This window comes from Rhamphochromis sp. 'chilingali', assembly GCF_963969265.1.
Source record: "Rhamphochromis sp. 'chilingali' genome assembly, chromosome: 19".
In the NCBI taxonomy this organism is placed as follows: Eukaryota; Metazoa; Chordata; class Actinopteri; order Cichliformes; family Cichlidae; genus Rhamphochromis; species Rhamphochromis sp. 'chilingali'.
This window is the reverse complement of record NC_137946.1, coordinates 12,270,569-12,287,469: the sequence shown is the minus strand read 5'-3', so window position 1 is coordinate 12,287,469 and position 16,901 is coordinate 12,270,569. Positions and strand designations below refer to the sequence as shown.

At 41.4% G+C, this 16,901-nt stretch overlaps 1 protein-coding gene across 1 annotated transcript; it reads right to left on the bottom strand.

The window, feature by feature from the left end:
- Nucleotides 1-1,167: 1,167 nt before the first annotated feature.
- Nucleotides 1,168-16,431, bottom strand: nlgn3b (neuroligin 3b). Its single transcript, XM_080866435.1, has 7 exons — nucleotides 16,253-16,431; nucleotides 12,318-12,988; nucleotides 10,677-10,724; nucleotides 9,711-9,860; nucleotides 8,664-8,849; nucleotides 5,819-6,608; nucleotides 1,168-2,630 (listed from the first exon to the last, which is right to left on the bottom strand). Exons 2-7 carry the CDS (start codon nucleotides 12,796-12,798, stop codon nucleotides 1,832-1,834), a joined length of 2,454 nt encoding a protein of 817 aa, XP_080722561.1. The 5' UTR covers nucleotides 12,799-12,988; nucleotides 16,253-16,431; the 3' UTR covers nucleotides 1,168-1,831.
- Nucleotides 16,432-16,901: the final 470 nt, after the last annotated feature.

Genomic DNA, 16,901 nt, shown 5'->3' with positions numbered 1-16,901 from the left:
AGCCTTATCTAAACCTAAATTAACCTCACATCTTTTAAATTACTTCACTGGAAATAATCGAGATTCCACTTATTCAGCCTCACATTCAAACTATTTAACAATACTGGACTTTAAAATCCAAATTATAACTGAACTGGAGACATCTTTTTTGCAACTCATCAGAAAACACTTCAGCTGGAGAGTTAGGTGTGCTGAAATAGTGTCAGCTGATGCAGCATCCAGCTGCTAGCCTCAAGCAAAGAAGAGAAGCCAGTTACAGAGGTCTATTGATCTCACTTCTTTATCCCCAGATTTTCAAATAGCTTACATGAATTTTTTTTAGCGGCTTACCAAGGTTTTAAAAAACACTCCAGGAACAGTGTAACAGTGGAAATGCAGCACAGTTCCCCTGTAACTGCATCTCTAAGGCTAATCATGACCTAGATATTATACAGCTTAGGACTACCTTTCTTGACATATACGATTTATAAGTTGTCATTATACCTGCTTTTTCCCTATAAATTGTGTTCAAATCCCAGATTCGGACAAGACTCATCTTTAGTTCCAAAAATCTTTTAATAGCCATCTCATTTAGATTACCAGTAAACAATTTTATAGGTTCAAAGAACTCAAATCGCAAAGCTTGAGGTCCATCGTGTCCATTCAGTACAGAAAGACCCCTGGGTTTAGCTTGACAAGGGGTCCAAACCACTTGGAGAGGGAGCAATATTCTGCAAGTTTCATAAAACTGCTTTTTAAATGTGAATAACTGAATTGGTATACATACAGTTACAATGTAATTACAGTCATCTCTCTGAAGACCTTACAGTAGGCTTTTCATAAACAAACGACAAATAAAATGTTGGTCTAAGTTTATTCTGTACAAACAAGCCAAGCCAAAAGAACCATGAGTTTGGTTAGAGTAGGAAAAACACATCTTAAGCAATTTTCTCTTTATAGTGAAGCAGAAGATCTATTGCTACGATGTACTAAGCAAAAATTGAAAAGCACATAAAACAATAACATAGCAAGGTTACTCAAATAGACTACAATAAATTACACAATACTACATATGCAAAACCCAATGGTTAATTTCAACCAGTGCCTAATTTACATTTTTGTACTGCAGCTGTCAGCCACACACTCACACCACACTCTCACAAACCAAGCCCCCCCCCCCCCCCCCCCCCCCCCCCACACACACACACACACAGTGCTATAATTTGCACTACCAGATAGAAATATTTTGGGTAAATTGGACAGTTTTAACACATGTGACCAGTAAAACTTCAATCCATTGTTGGCATGACTCCACAGTAATTCCTCATGTAAGCGATGTGCTGTACAAGGCATTTAAAGTAATTACAGTAAAAATACATTTTCATAATAAGCAATGTACCATGAGAAATATGTATAAAATAGCTTGATAATAGTAATAATAATACTGCTTTTATGCTTCTCCCAGATCTCATCTCTGTCCACCATGAGTTGTAATGTCACTTTGTTCCACGAGATCAAAATAGATATCACAGAGTAAGAAAAACTTCCCATACAAATCCAACTGTACAAACATTATACTAAGTTCTTGCTAGGTAAAGTTCCAAAAAAGCCAAAGTGGAAAATGAAATGCACTTTTTCTTTTCGACTGCCTTTGAAAATGATTATTATAAAATGACTCTGCAGTTAGACTTCCTATTATGAGAAAGCAAAGGCAGGATGTTCGCGGTTGTACACCTTTGGAAAAAGACAGAACATACATATTAAATCCTATTTTACCTACACATCCTAAATACAGCTTTACATTTCCATTTTTCATCTATGTCACATTTCTCATCTCTTTCTGGCTGCCAGGTTATACCCTTGTGGTAGAGTGGGTGCTGGGCAGGCCTGCAGAGCTGTAGCCAGCGGGAAAGGTGCTGTATGGACTCATGTTGGAAAGGCCCATTAGGGAGTTGGGGATCATGGTGATGTTGTTGGGGGTCATCAGAGGGATGTCGTCAGGGGAGCGGCGCTGACTGAGCGTATAGTCCAAACTGGGCGAGACGTGGAGAGGATTGTGAAGGGCCTCGCACTGGTTCCTTTGCTGGGATGACAAGGTCTCGTCTACTGTTGTGGTGTGGCTTGCATTATTGCCTTTGCTTTCGCGCTGCGGACTGGGCTGCTGTGAAGTGTCCTGGCGGCTGCGCTTGTCCTTGCGGTAGTACAGAGCAGCAAAGGCCAGAACGTTGAGGAACAGCAGTGACGCCCCGACAGCAATAGTGACACTGAGCTCTGTGGAGTAATCTCTCGGGTTTGGCATGATCAGAGGACCCATCTCTCTCCCTCCTTCTCCGCTACTGTGGGCAGTGGATAAAGGCGGGCGTCCAGTACCCCCAGACCTCTTGCCATTGGACTGGGTGGGATCCAGTGGTGTGACCTTGGTGGTGGTGGAGGAGTAATGGAACATGTCATGGAGGTTGTAGAGATGGGGCACCAGGTGTTTCCAGAAGGCTACTTTGGTTGCACGGTAATGGTCACGGATACGAGGCTTCAGGCCAATGTGCAAGTACAGCTGGTCGTAGGGGTCATACTTGGACCAGGCTACCTCCTCAAAGCGGTTGGCCTTGGTGTGGATGAACTTGGTGTCCTGTGGCACTGGCTTGTTAGGATCCCTATGAAGACATCATAGGTAAATTTTAGCCTTGGAGGGAAATTAATTTCAATATATATTAACTTTTAGCACAATCCTCTTCAATCCTAATTCAATGAACATGAGATTTTTTAAATATGTGATTTGGCTTATATTTGCCCTAACATCAATGGGCATCACTATTGAAAATATCTACATCACGACTGTTTTAATAACAGGAGGGAAGTGCAAAGTATTTGGTTGTTACAGTTACTATTCTTAAACTTAAGAAGAATTTGCAGGAATTTCTACTTAGGTATTTTTTTGGCATCTTTTTACTTTTACTCCCTATCTTTATCACAAACAACTCTCCTTTCTGCTCCTTACATTTTTAAACAGGCTCATTACTTAAACTTTTACTTTAGCCATTTGAGGGGAGTTATTATATGCTGTCACTGAGCACCTTCAAACATCAGGCTGAATCTAAATGGAGGGAACAAAAAACACAAAAGACAACCCTACCGGTGTGTCAATCACCGGCGCTAACCATACACAAAGAGATTAAAGTTTTTTGTTTTTTTTTTAAATACAAATTTAGGCCTCATTTAGCGCTGTATTCAGGGGTTTAATTGGACTAAATGACCTGGAATGATGTTTTTAGTGAAGGTGTTTATAAGTTGTGACTGCTAGAGCTACAGAAAAGAAGTGAACATAAAGGAAGAAATGTTTTTTTTTAACTAGCAGGTGATTTTAAATTCAATATTTCTAAGAGTTCAACAAATGTCAGCAAACAAAGTGTTTCTGTGCAGTTTGCCACACATCTACTAGCTAAAAGTATAGTTGTTGTTTTTGTTCCTCAGAGAGAGCAAAGAAAGTGAGATAACTTCACTTAGAAATGGAGAAAGATGTAAGAAAAAGAACAGGTTTATTTTTTAGGGTTATTATTGATTATTTTTAAGGGTAAGGTCTGTTCGTTAAGATTTGAAATTGATGCTTATACGTAACATTCAAATTTCTTTTATACTAACATTTCGCTATTAAAAGGTTACATAAAAGGTTGCAATTTTGTGAAGGGCATGCAGGTTTGCAGTAGTGTAGTGAAGTTTATAATGTTGTACTTTGTTGGACTGGTGCATGAGCGGCTGTGGTGTTCATGGTCAATGTAAGATTACATCAGTAGATTGAGGGTGATCGTGCTGTTTAGATTCACTCAATGAATCCTACCTTAGCTTTATACTGTCTAGGCTTTGGAAATCAGTTTATGCAAAAGCATCTGCTTATATCTTGTTGAATTCAGAGCAGCTACACAGGTCAGCTGATCAAAGCCTGTATACAAAAAAATGGAGCTCACAACAGAAATTATTCTATCTTAGTTCTAAGTGATTCTTTCCCCACCGCACCACCACAAGCTTAGGGTTCACACACATGCCAAATCTCACTGACTATACACATTTTCCTGTTTAGCCGTTGAGGCAAAGTCTGCAGTTGAAGGCAAATGCAAACAGAGCTGGTTTTATTTATTCCCTTTGTTTGTCCTCTGCTTCTGTTCTGCATAACAGGAATTCAAGCCGAGTGCAATCATCAGAATTACAATTTAAGTTGAAATGGACTTTCTATTCCTATGTATTAATATTATTTTATGATGCAATTAATATAACATGAGATTCAGTTCGTTTGGTACATTTCACAGCATGTACTTTTTCACTTTTACTTGATTAAAGAAGTTGAATTGGTACTCTTGGTGCTTTTACAAGATTTTTTTTTTTTTTTTAACAAAACCTCTTTTCTTGTACTTAAAAAAAGTCTGGTAAAACTGCCCCCTCTGGTGAAAATGACATTAACCTCATTGCTCAGGCCCACAAGTCAAGTCCATAAATTTTGCCCTTCCAAATATACAAGGAAAGATAGCTTTTCCAATGAAATGCAATACAGAAAGCGGAGAGAAACCTTATCAATATATAAGCAAAACAACAGGTCAACACAATGTAATATCACAAACTCTCCTCAAGAGCTCAGCATCCCCTCATCCCCCACACACTGAAACAGCAGCCTATAGTGATCAGTGCTGCATATCTGCCAACCACTAGGGCCATCACCCACAAAGATTCATTGCAGTTGTGCATTCAAAATGAAGGAAGACTCTGGCATGCAGCAGGGGAGCCCTCCACCACAACTCACTTAGATGTCTTTTATCTTCGAACACACTTAGTAAATCTTTGCCTTGGTATGATGAATTGAAAAACAAAGCTGTCAGAAAAAAAGGTGCAGAGCTCCACTCCAACTCCCCATCCTACTGGAAGCCTTTCAGTTAGTGCAATTTGATCTTTGCTTGTTTTGGGCAAAATAAACTCACAATCGCTGAAAATTGAAGACAGATATATAGATGAATCGGCTGCATTTTTTTTGCCTCCTTGTAAAATCGATTTAAAAAAAAGCTAATCTGCCAGAAGGAAAGACAGATCCTGAGTGAAAAATAAGAGTTCGTCTCTAAACACTTATTTATTACCAGCATTTATCTGTAATACAAGTCGACGTATTTCCGTAGTGACAAAGTGAGTCACTCCTATCAAAAAACACAACTCACTAAAGCTGGCCTTAAATTTATAGAGCACATCTAAACTGTGTCTTCAAACTTTCTCTTCAGTGTAACCTTTTTGTTAAACACCAATGAACTGCTTTAAACATTTATGCGAATGAAGCTGTAAATTTTATTAGCCCTTACCTTTCGGACAGCTGCCCAAAGTGATGAAACTGTGTTATGTGCATTACACCAGGTTTTAGAGATAGCTAAACAAGACTTTGACTGTTTAAAAAAGAGACTAAATAGATACACTCAGTTTTGTCAGCTGATATGACTGTGCTGGACTGATGTCTGATTTTTATTAGGATCTGGCATTATGTATGCAGGGAAGCAATTAAGTTCACACGTATGGGTGCAGAGTTAAACTGTTTTTAAAACATTTTTAATGAGGTCAAACCAGTTGCAGCAAAGGTAAGGAGACCTATTGCACAATAAGTTGTCTAAATTAAAATCTTTTTAATGTCAGGAATTGATGCAATGCAATAAAAACTAAGGCACAATTTAGGGACAGTTATGTTATTTCACAATCATTTCTAAGCCAAGACAGGAATATGAAATTAGAATGAATGGCAATTTAATGCATTTCAACGAATGTGTAAATGAGTCACATTCTTATTACTTTACTTTTTGCTGAATCCACTGTTACTCACCCACTTTTCGCAAAGTTGGTCCAATAAGTCATAACCACAGCGCTGAGCATGATATCGTTCCTGGAGAAATTACAGGGGAACAGATCAGTTGGGCCCACCATGGGGATGCCAAATACATAAGGCACCTCATCTCCATGCGCTGAGTCTGACCACACTGGCTTCATAAGGCTCTGGCAGTGGTGGTAGAAGGCGTAGAAGTAGGTGGGCGAGCCGTAGCGGGCGTGTAGGTCAGCCGTTACCACCGAGGGCTCCACCCACTGGTGGTCAGTGAAGAGGGCCACCAGGGTCTTCCTCCTAGTCTCTGGGTTGTCCTTGTCAGCCCAGTCTGTGTACATGAATTTGATTGTCTCCCTCAGTGTGTCCTTCCCTTCTGGGTAGCCATACAAACTGTCCACAAAGTCGGACACAGCAAAGTCAAAGTCGCTGCCAGACACACCGTCTTCCAGGTCCATCACATTCTCCACAAAGCGCAGGCCCTCTCCCTGATTAACACCCAGCATTATATCATAGTTAAGGAACTCGCCCTGCTCCATCAGGATCTCTGGGTCATCTGGGATGACATCACCATCGATGACAGGGCCAAAAGCCACGCGGTAACGGGCAGCCTGGATGTCTTGCTCAACCAGCTCTTTAGCACTTTTCTTCTGCAGGCAGGACACCATGTCTACTGTGTCCAACACATTGCAGCCAACCCTCTCAGCAAGCATGCGAGTGTACTTGACTGGCTGGTAGTTGACAGCCCAGCTGGACAGCGCTGAACCACTCTGGATGATGGCTCTGTGGAACAGACCTTGGGAGACAAAATTCAGAACAAAAACACACAGGACAAAGGCACAGAGAACATAGGTTAACCAGCAAAATCATATTTATTAACAGCATTCCTGACTGCCAGGAGCAAATACATGATTCACGTTGCATTAATTGGTATTCATAACTAAATCTGAGGCTGGCTGCCCGTTGCTTCTTGTGGCAACAAGATGAAACAAGGCCACATGTGACGCACTTTGATTATTAATCAGGAAGATTAGAAATACAAAGAATGATAAGGCTGGCGAGTTGAGCAGATGAGACGCCGCTAAGTAAAGCAGCGGGTAGAAGAAATAAATTAGTAAAGAGGAATGTTGCTTCTTCTTCTGAGAATATGAAAAACGCCAAAAAGAAAATCCATTCTTTTCTCGGCTGATTTCTAATTTGTCTCATGTGGCGTCTTCTCTATATGCAGATGACAGGGAATGCACATCAAACCAATTTCAACTCGGCTCAATTTTCAGTGAGGAGGTTCCAGTTTTCCTTACACTGGTCATGCACAGAGCTACTGTAATTGCAGCAACGTTATTGGCGTCCTGCTAACAAGCTGCTTAGCATACACGTAGCTTGCTGGTGCCAACTCTGTGGTGCAGGGGTGTGTGTGCAGAGAGCTGAATATGCAGTTACCCTGATCCTTCAGTGTTGATACAGTAAACACGCTGCTCTGTTGAATTGTTTATATGCAGTGCGTCACCTCTGTCTCTAGGGATTTTGTTTCTAGCACCTAAAAATGACAAGTGATATGTATCAACTCAGAAATACTCTGCTGGGGTTAAGGAAGAGCGTTCGCTGGAAAAGCAGTGCAGGGGCAGTGTCACTTTCTCCTTCCTTTGCTGTCATTTATTTCAATTTTTTAGGGCAGCAGCTAGTCTACTTCAAAGACAGCCGGAGGTCTTTGTGCATTTGCTGCAGCCAAGCTAGGACATTCAATACAAACCTCACAAAGGACGGCTCCCGCAGTCTCCCTGTCCTCGCATAGATGAAAACACACAATTTCTGTCCTTCTCGTGATTTTGGCCAGCATCAATGGGAGAACCAGGGCAATAATACAGCAAAGATAAGATGTTCAACTCCCAGCAGGCCACCCATATTGAAATACACATCTTTGATTCTTGCAAGGAGCTTTGGATGACTGTAAATCAAACAGCATGTTTTATTGTTACCTAGTTTTCTTTTTACCGAGTGTCAGAAGATTCCTGTAGGTAATGTATATCCTTTGCAGAGGAATTTCAATTAAAATCAAAGTGTCTTACACTGTTCAAAATATATGAAATAATTTGGTTTAAAGTATATTTTCAATTACAACACTAATGCAGCAGTTGTGTGTGTGTGTGTGTGTGTGTGTGTGTGTGTGTGTGTGTGTGTGTGTGTGTGTGTGTGTGTGTGTGTGTGAGAGTGAGTGTGTGAGTGAGAGAGAGAGAGAGAGAGAGAGAGCCAGAGAGAGAGCCAGAGCCGTGGAGGAGGGGTTTATCAGTTTTTAATGAGAATATCTTAAGAATTCGGACTGCTTCATTCTCATGCCAACCTTGTCTTTGGTAAACAATGTCTTCGCTCAAGGTTTTGCAATGACGGACGACAAACACACAACATCGTTGGTATTTTTAAATCATTTTCGGACGCTGCAGGTAGGCACACAAGGGTAAACAAACATCACGCCGAGAGACTGAAATATAAATGAGTTGGAATGGTAAAAACTGATGGTCACAGGTGAACTCGAAGACATGCTGAAAACTTTATAATGCCAGTAGGCTTCTTTAAGAGCTTCACGTTTTAAGAGGCAGAGCTTTTAGCCTGATTAGATTGAGTAGAGGGGAACAAAAGCAATCACTTACTTAACGAATACCCCCTTTACCCTACTCCCATATCATAACACTTCATCTCCCTGCCAGAGCATTTGGAGCTTCATTTGGAGAACAAAACTCTAAAACTGCCCCCTGCCTGGTGCTGAATTTTTGCATTAGTTATAGCCCAAACAGCAGGGATTAACACCACATCAAAGTGAGAGACAACTTCAAAAACAGTGATTGCAGATTCCTACCCTCTGAGTGGTGGGATAGAGTCAGCAAACTGACGCAGGAAGCACCAATTCCAGATCCAAAAACCGTGATGCGACTGGGGTCTCCTCCAAAGTACCCGATATTTTTACTTATCCAGCGTAGGGCTTGAATCTGGTCCAGGAGTCCGTAGTTTCCTTTTGCTGCCTGGTCACCGGTACTGAGGAAGCCTGGTGTATACAGAGAGACAACAGAGCCAGTGATGAAGAAGAGCTCGACCAAATATGTCACAGCTTTGATCTAAAGCTGTAGCCCAGCGGGGAGTCTGAATGAACTGACACCATTCCCCCTCAGGTGTAAATATGCCTTTGCTCTCTCCCACAGCGTTCCACTACCTTAGCCGACTCCTTGTAATAGTCTTCCAAGCAGCAGCGCCCCTTACCAAGCGATCCAGGCTCCGCTGCTCGTGAAATTTCAATGCTCTCCTCATAAGAGTGACTTCATAACGTTTAATGTAATGTAAATAAACCTTTTATTTCCAGAAAAAAAATGTCATTAAACTACAGCGAGGTCACCGTTGCTCTTACACTTGCTCTTGTTACTGATCCGCTTGTCAAGTCTCATCCAAACACCTTACTGTTTTGAATGTTAAACACAGGGTGGAGGGTGTGGGGGGGCTCTCGACCTTGTAAGTGCCTGCGAATGGTGCATTTAAATTGTTTTACTTCGAAGAAAGGCTGATAATCTTGTACAGATTAGATAAATCCATCTAAAAGAAGATAAATTGTGTTTTCAGAGTGGGTATAAAACAGATTGTGTGAAACAAGGACATGGCATGATAAGTGTTTGCATAGCTTTTCCTCTGAAGACAACATTTCTATGCAGACCAAGCTACACTATGCTACCCAGATCTCAGGAAGCTATATTTCCTTGTACAGCTTTCCACTATAGTTTTCTCTCATGTCTGTACTACATTTTATACGGTAATGACAGCAGCACAGTTGACGCTAATGACAGCGGTGACAGTTTATTCTCCCAAGTTCAAGCAGGACTAAATGTGTTGTTTGAAATGCCATTAAAATGTACCGCACCTAGTATTCCGATTCTGTAGTTGAGCGTGACGACAACAACATTTCCATAACTGGCCAAAACGCTGCCGTCCATCATGTTGCCGGTGCCCTCCATGTAGGAGCCTCCATGGATGTAGACCATCACGGGCCGTGCTTCGGAGTCCCTTATATCTGCAACATCGACGCACACACACACACACACAGATGCTAGGCAAACACCTGCAGAGGTGGGGGTGGAACAGCAGTGAAATGTAGACTTAAAGGAGAACTGTTACTAAAACTTTATGGCCCAACCACTTCAGTATGAGGTATGGGAAAAGACTGCTTAGAAAATGTGCTCAGAAGCAAGCTAGGGTGGGAGGCCTGTGGTGTGGAAGCTGTAATGACAAATGGCAAATATGCTCTGACACGTGTGTATGAATAATAAATAATTAACCACAGTTTCTATAGTGCATGTGAGGTGCCGGAGCAAGCATTATGTATAACATGCATGCGTAAGCAATATTAAAAACCCACAAATTTGAGACTGTCTATGTTTAGACCTAACTTTATAGATATGAAGTGGAAGGTGTCACACTACTCTGAGCTCTTTCTATTTATTAGTATGAGCTAAGAAGGAAACAGTCCTCTGTTTTCGCTATGAACAGAAAATCTATATTTCATGTTTTGGGGCCAATTTATTATATTGACGAATGACTGTCTTTACAAAGGACTATAAGACAGATAAGTAATAATGCAATCTCTGGATCAATGTGCATGAAAATAGAGATATAGCACTTACTGAAAGGATTGCAACTGTGTTCAGTACAAGACCGAGATGCACTAACAGGAAACTTATGTAATCATAAACTGGATAACATTTTTCTTATTCCTCTTCAAATAAAAAGAAACCCCCGCAGTTCTTTAGGAAAGTCAAAACAAAGGAGTGTAAGATCTTCATGAAACTAAAAGAATCCATGCATCAAGACTTTGAGCTCTTAAAAATACCTTCAGATATATGTATCTCAGCCGCCCCTTTTTTCTTGTGTTGGCTCCCTGGGATTCACATAAGAAAAAAAAAAAAAAGAAGTACAGAATTCAAAATAGCATGGTTGACTGTGCCTCTTAAATAATATACTGTCGGTCCAGACTTTCCTCGGTACAAAAAAGGTAGATGAAGTTAGGTATAATGTTAGTGTTAAGACGCTAACATTATGACACAAAATGATTACTGTTTATAATTCAGGTTTTAACAAATTGGTATTACCCGTTAAATCTTTTGTAAGTACGCACACATGCACATACACATGCTGTTGCCTTTGAACGCTTCAGTAACTGTGACAGCGAAGGATGCACGTATCTTGGTTCATCCTTCTCTCTATATTTAGACAAAGTGTCACATTGATTCTTTGCAAAGGGAGTGGAATATAAGGTATATAGTGTTTTGGTGAATAGTGATAAAACTGTGAATAGTGCAATATTCAGAAACAGCCTGTGTAATGTGACAGGACGAGATAGACCACTGGAGGTAAGTGAAAAAGGGGTTTCACATCAGTGAAACAGGTAATAAAGTCAGAGCATGCCCCAGGTGCCTTTTAAATAAACAATGAACAAGTCTGAAGAGAGAAAAATGTATAGAAGAAAAGGGCAATGTTTCTCTGAAATAATGTGTTATTTAACCTGTTTGTGGCCAGATGAGTAGGCCTGTTGGAGGAACTCATTCGAGGGGCTGTGGGGCTGCACCATTTTGGACTGCTACCTCTCAAGGAGGCTGTTTATCTGTTGTTGCTATGCTACCAGAGAAAAGCCAGTCAAAGCGTGGCATCTTACAAGTTGAACACGGCTAAACTTTCAGCCCCCCCCCCCCCTTATGTCAAATACTCTGGAGGGAAGCTGTAACTGTAAGAAACCAAAACCTAATTGAAGTAACCTGAATTAAAGACCTCTGTTTGTCAACATTTGATTTAGGGAACACGCAGCATTACCGTGGTGTTACACTGTGCTGCTAATTTGCAGATTCACTCAAAATGTTTCCTCGCTGGTTCATTTCACACTTCTATTAGTTAGAAGAATAGGAGGGGATTCAGCATGCGATAGACGGTTGACTCCTGTACCTCACTAATTAGCCCCCAGCAGACATGCTGCCGGAGCAAAGCAGTGATTCGGTAATTTTAAAGAAGTTTTAGAAAACATGGAAAGCTAGCACTTTTACTTTTACTAGCACTGCTGTAATTTCCACTGGTGCTGTAGGCTTGTTATTTTAAAAAATACCAAAAATCTCATTTAGTTAAAGGGGGGACCAGTGCTTGAACAACACCTTGGCTCTGAAGTACTTCACTCGATATCTGTTGCTGGGAGAACATGCACATGCCTCAGTCTGTCTATGTTTAGGTATGCAGAGGATCAATTAAGTGGCATCAGGGAAAACTCTTTAGTTGCCTACCAAATCATTACCCCTAATGTGACAGCAACATGTCGGACAATGATGACATTGCACTGGGCAGTAAATCAGCCCTTGCTAGCAGCAGTGGCATGGATATTGGTTACACGCATGCTTTATGATGATCACAGCACAACATCAGGGCCACGATAAACAGTGATCAATGGACGTGGAACGCCATCGCTGTCCTTTTTACCACACCAACTCACCATCGTCTGTTGGAGCGTAGATGTTTAGATACAGGCAGTCCTCGCTCTGATCCTGAATGTATGTGGCCACTGTGTCCAGGTTATAGGTGAACCATATTGGCATCATAATCTCTGGCACAGTGTTGTGGATGTTCTGAGGGCAGACGGGCATGAAGTGGGTAGCGTTCTTGATACCTGACCAGGAGGAGGGCTGATCAGGGGGCATGAAACGCTTCTCGCCCAGAGGTGGGGCAGCATAGGGGACCCCGAGATACTGATCTACTGGCCTGAGGACCTCACTGGGCACAGGAACCCTGAGGCCGCGCAGTTTTCCATACTGGGTGGTCACAGTTGGGTAAAATTTCTGGCTCGTTGCCCTGGTCAGTGACCAGCAGGAACATAATATCCACCAAAGAAGAGCACAATGGGTGATGGTTACAGTCCCTTGCCGATGTAGCAGGTGTGCAGGCAACAGATGGTCTCTAAATGTAGCCAGCCACATGGTCTGGGCAAGATGGTGCCCTTGCACAACACAAATGCACACTTTAGTGTCTATTCAGTCCTTCTGCACTGACCCTGTCAACCAGACATCACTCACTGCGCCTTTAGATCTGACAGTTATAAAATCCGAATACACCTCAACCAGGTATCGAGCGCCCCCACTTCCAGCTTTCATTGCAGGGAACACAGATCTGAAAACGAGAGGATTTGACAAATTAGACCAGAAAAACATGAAAATGTGTGAAAAGAGTGAAAAAAACAAAAAATATCCACATAAATGATATTTTTAATAAAAGCATTACCTTCCTCCAGTTTAGCGCTAAACGCACACACTGGCTTGATAATAACCTTTTTATGCTTGCTCATGCACAAATCACTGAATACTGATCTTTGTGTATCAGTGGAGGAGGCGATAGGGAAAATCTGAAAAACCCATCTGCTGTGATGTTGGAGTGACGCTGCGAAACCATCTCGAGCTAAAAGGTGTTAAGAACTCAATTTCTTATGTAAAAGCAACACAGAGCAGAAGAGACAAATCTTTGATAAGTACCAAAGCAAGATTAAAAAACGGCGCGCTCGCGGAGAATAAATATGACTCGACTGGAATGTTTCAGTGTTTAATTTATTTCAAAAACCCCAAATCATAAGTGCAGTCTTTTTCTTTTCTTTTCTTTTTTAAGTCTTTCAGTGCATCTAAGCAGTACTGTCAGCTGTTGACATGATACATAATGGAAGTGATGAACATTCGCAGAACAAACATGCCTGATGGGACCCAAACCTCTCCACAGGGTGGAGTATTTCGAAAAGCCTTTATGTCTGTAACTGCTCTGCACTTTTTGCTTCCACTACTTTCAGGTGTCATAAATGGTAAGTCAGTGAATGGAGAGTTCAAGGCAGGATGATTTATTTTAGCTTTTGGATTTTTACTGCCTTTTCTAGTTTTTAACCACTACAGTTTTCATTTCCTAGAAGAACTGCATAACTGCAAAGCACAAAACAATGGAAGCTGCAAAATGAATTCCTTGATTTTTGACCTGTTAGTCCTTCAAGTCACTGAACACATATTAACACATATTAGTCTATCTCGTACCTCACTGCAAATGCAATCACCAGGTACCTAATAATAAGTAGTTACTGGTGTGTAAGCGTCACACACAGCCACCCCAACCACATGTGTGCACAGTGGTAAAATAAAGTGTAACCTTACCCCATGGAGACCTATAGAGAATAAAATGCATAGTTTCTCATCCAATTAACAATGCTCTAATACAAAATTCATCCCATCTTAGTCCTTATGGTCTAGGACAGCAGTAGGTGTGATGTGCTTAACATCAGGTTCACACTGGCATGTCAATAGGCAAAGCAAAAGCAAGCTTGTTAACCTATTTAGATTATTGATAAGCACTTCACTGAGGTTTGTCAAAGCCTGCTGCTAAACAGCTCCATTTTTAACCCGATGAACCTAACTAATAAGAAAGGGAGCAGTTTCTTCCCGCTATTATAAACACTAATTAACCATAGCTGTGGCGCACCGGTTTTCCTTGTTCTCTGCAACATTTTGTTTACACTGGCAGGGACACAAACAGAGGCAGCTCGTCCTTTTCTTTTGCAGGTGCTGTGCATCAACCAATATGAACATCATTACATTATTCCCATTTCCAGGCAATGAGACAATTCAGATACATTTTTATTCTCACACTAGCACCGAGGTTCATTTGAGAAATATTGTAGATCTGTGCCTGGGGCCAGCTTTGTCTGTATTAATTAACAGTTATGAATGTTCCACCAAAAGCCAAAAAGGACAAGACTTGTTCTATCCCCTATCTTTTATACGACAATGATGTACAGCTCCCACGACATTTAAATGGGAAAGATAAAGAAGCAGATTTTTTTTCTTTTCTTTTTTCTCTTCTGTATATCAGGGCACATCTCCTGGTTTGAAAGTGACACAGATAATAAATCATTTGGATCCATTTAGAGGTGAAAAAGCCTTCTCTCTCTTCACAAAACCTGCTGTGAAATCATTATCCATTATGAAATTAGCGGTAACATGCTGTACAGAGGGAATCACTAGTCAGACTTGGTTAGTTGTCTCTGGTTTAAGAAGCAGCAAAAAAAAGGGCAATGCTGGAGATCGAGGAGATAATATGTGGACTTAAAATGAGAGGCATTACCTTCCTCATCACACATTTGCAGTGTTGCTTTCAACCCATCGGTACGTTTTTCTCCATCTGACATTCAATCAGAGTCCTAATTTAAGTGTCGGAGCAAAGCTGAGGTGGTTTCTTTTGGGGCTGTACCTCATATAAAATACTTATTTTGTTTCACTGACGTCACTGCAGACAGTCAAAGCGCCTGCATACTGCTTTCCCAACTTCTTCTGGTGTGCGATGGGACAGATGTGGATAAAAGCTTTATAGCTTACACCAAATGGGCCATGTAATAAAATTGAGCTATCACTCAGTCAAGTATGATACACCGCAAGTTATTTAGCAATTTAGACTGGCAACATGCCCAGAACCCAGTAACTAAGTTATATTTTTAAAAAAGAAAAGAAAGAAGAAGAAAAAAGAAACTGTTTTACAACCATAATGTTTTACTCTAACAGGCTTGTTTGCACTATGCACACACACATGTGGCTGCGCCACATCGGTGGTTTAAGTGAATACCTAGCGTCCCTGAGGCCAAAATACTTCAATTCCCATTTGACTGACTTGATCCTAGTTACAAACCTATTAGAATGATTGCTGTAATCATGTTTCACTCCCACCATTACTATCTCTACACCTACATCATTGACAGGCACACAAATCAACTCCAATTCACCACTAATAAAAAAAATCTCAACAACATCTTATCGACTGGATCCTGGTAGCCCGGGGCCCCCCCTGACATGAAAAGATTGGAGAAGGAGCCTGTGTCAGACAACAGTGGGCTACCGAGCTCCCAATGCCCTTGTAATTCGACTGGTGTGGATCAAACCCGTTTTAGTGGATTTCCCAAATCCCCCTAATTTTGCAAGGCAATAAAGAGGAGCAGGGATTGGTGTAGGGGTGAAAAAATATCCTCCGCGGAAGGTGTAGGTAGCACTCAAACATAATGATCACCGCTTTATAAATTAATGCAAGGATGCAGACCAGAGAAAACCAAGCCACAGCCCACGTAGCATCGACAAACTGCTGTAGTGTGTGTGTGTGTGTGTGTTTGTGTGTGTGTGCGCGCCTCACGTTGTGACTGGGAAGCTTGTTTAATCTAGGTCTAGGACGGTGTAATATTGGATAAAATGGGGAAAATAAAACACCGAGCACAGAAAAGAGCCACTGTGGTAAATCGCAAAGCAATCGCTTTAAAGAACACAGTCAACCCAGATGTCAGTGATCAATCTGAACAAAGATTCGTCTCATGGAGAGAAGAAAAAACGAATTAAAAAGATCAGAATCATTAGGTTAACTCACCTGCTTATTCACAAGCTAAGACGCGCTCCATCTCGAGATTTCCTCCATACTATGCCCGTCAGTTACATAAAACAATATGTTTCGTGCGTGTGTGTGAGTGTGAGTGGAATATTTCTCCGGTTTCGGTATCAAACGCGCAGATCTTCACTCTTATCTCCTGCTTCGCACAGTCTGTGTGCTTTGCGCATTCACGACACCAAGGTCAGGAGCGCCAACGGTTTTAATGGAGCGCCCACCATAGAGATCTCTCTACGGCGCCCACTGCTAGCGCGTTACTAGGCAACCACCGGGATACGCCGGTGCATTAAATTCACCATCCAAAAAACCCGACTGAATCCCAAATTTAGAAACCATTAACTAAGCACCTTAACCTCGGACTGCACTCATGGGCGCACACATTTCGTGTAGAGGTAAAACCCATCTACGACTGACCACATCAAAAAGTAAAGTGAGCAGGCCTGCACGGACAGAGAGAGAGAGAGACCACAGACACATTTGCATTGGCAAAAGCCTTTTTAGCAAATTGTGACAACAACGGCAAAATAGAAAATGTTGCAAACCACCCTCCAGTGTTATCCCATGCTTTGCAGCACATGTTAGACCTGATCACCCAGTAGAGTCATTAAAAAATCTTATTCGTACTAGATCT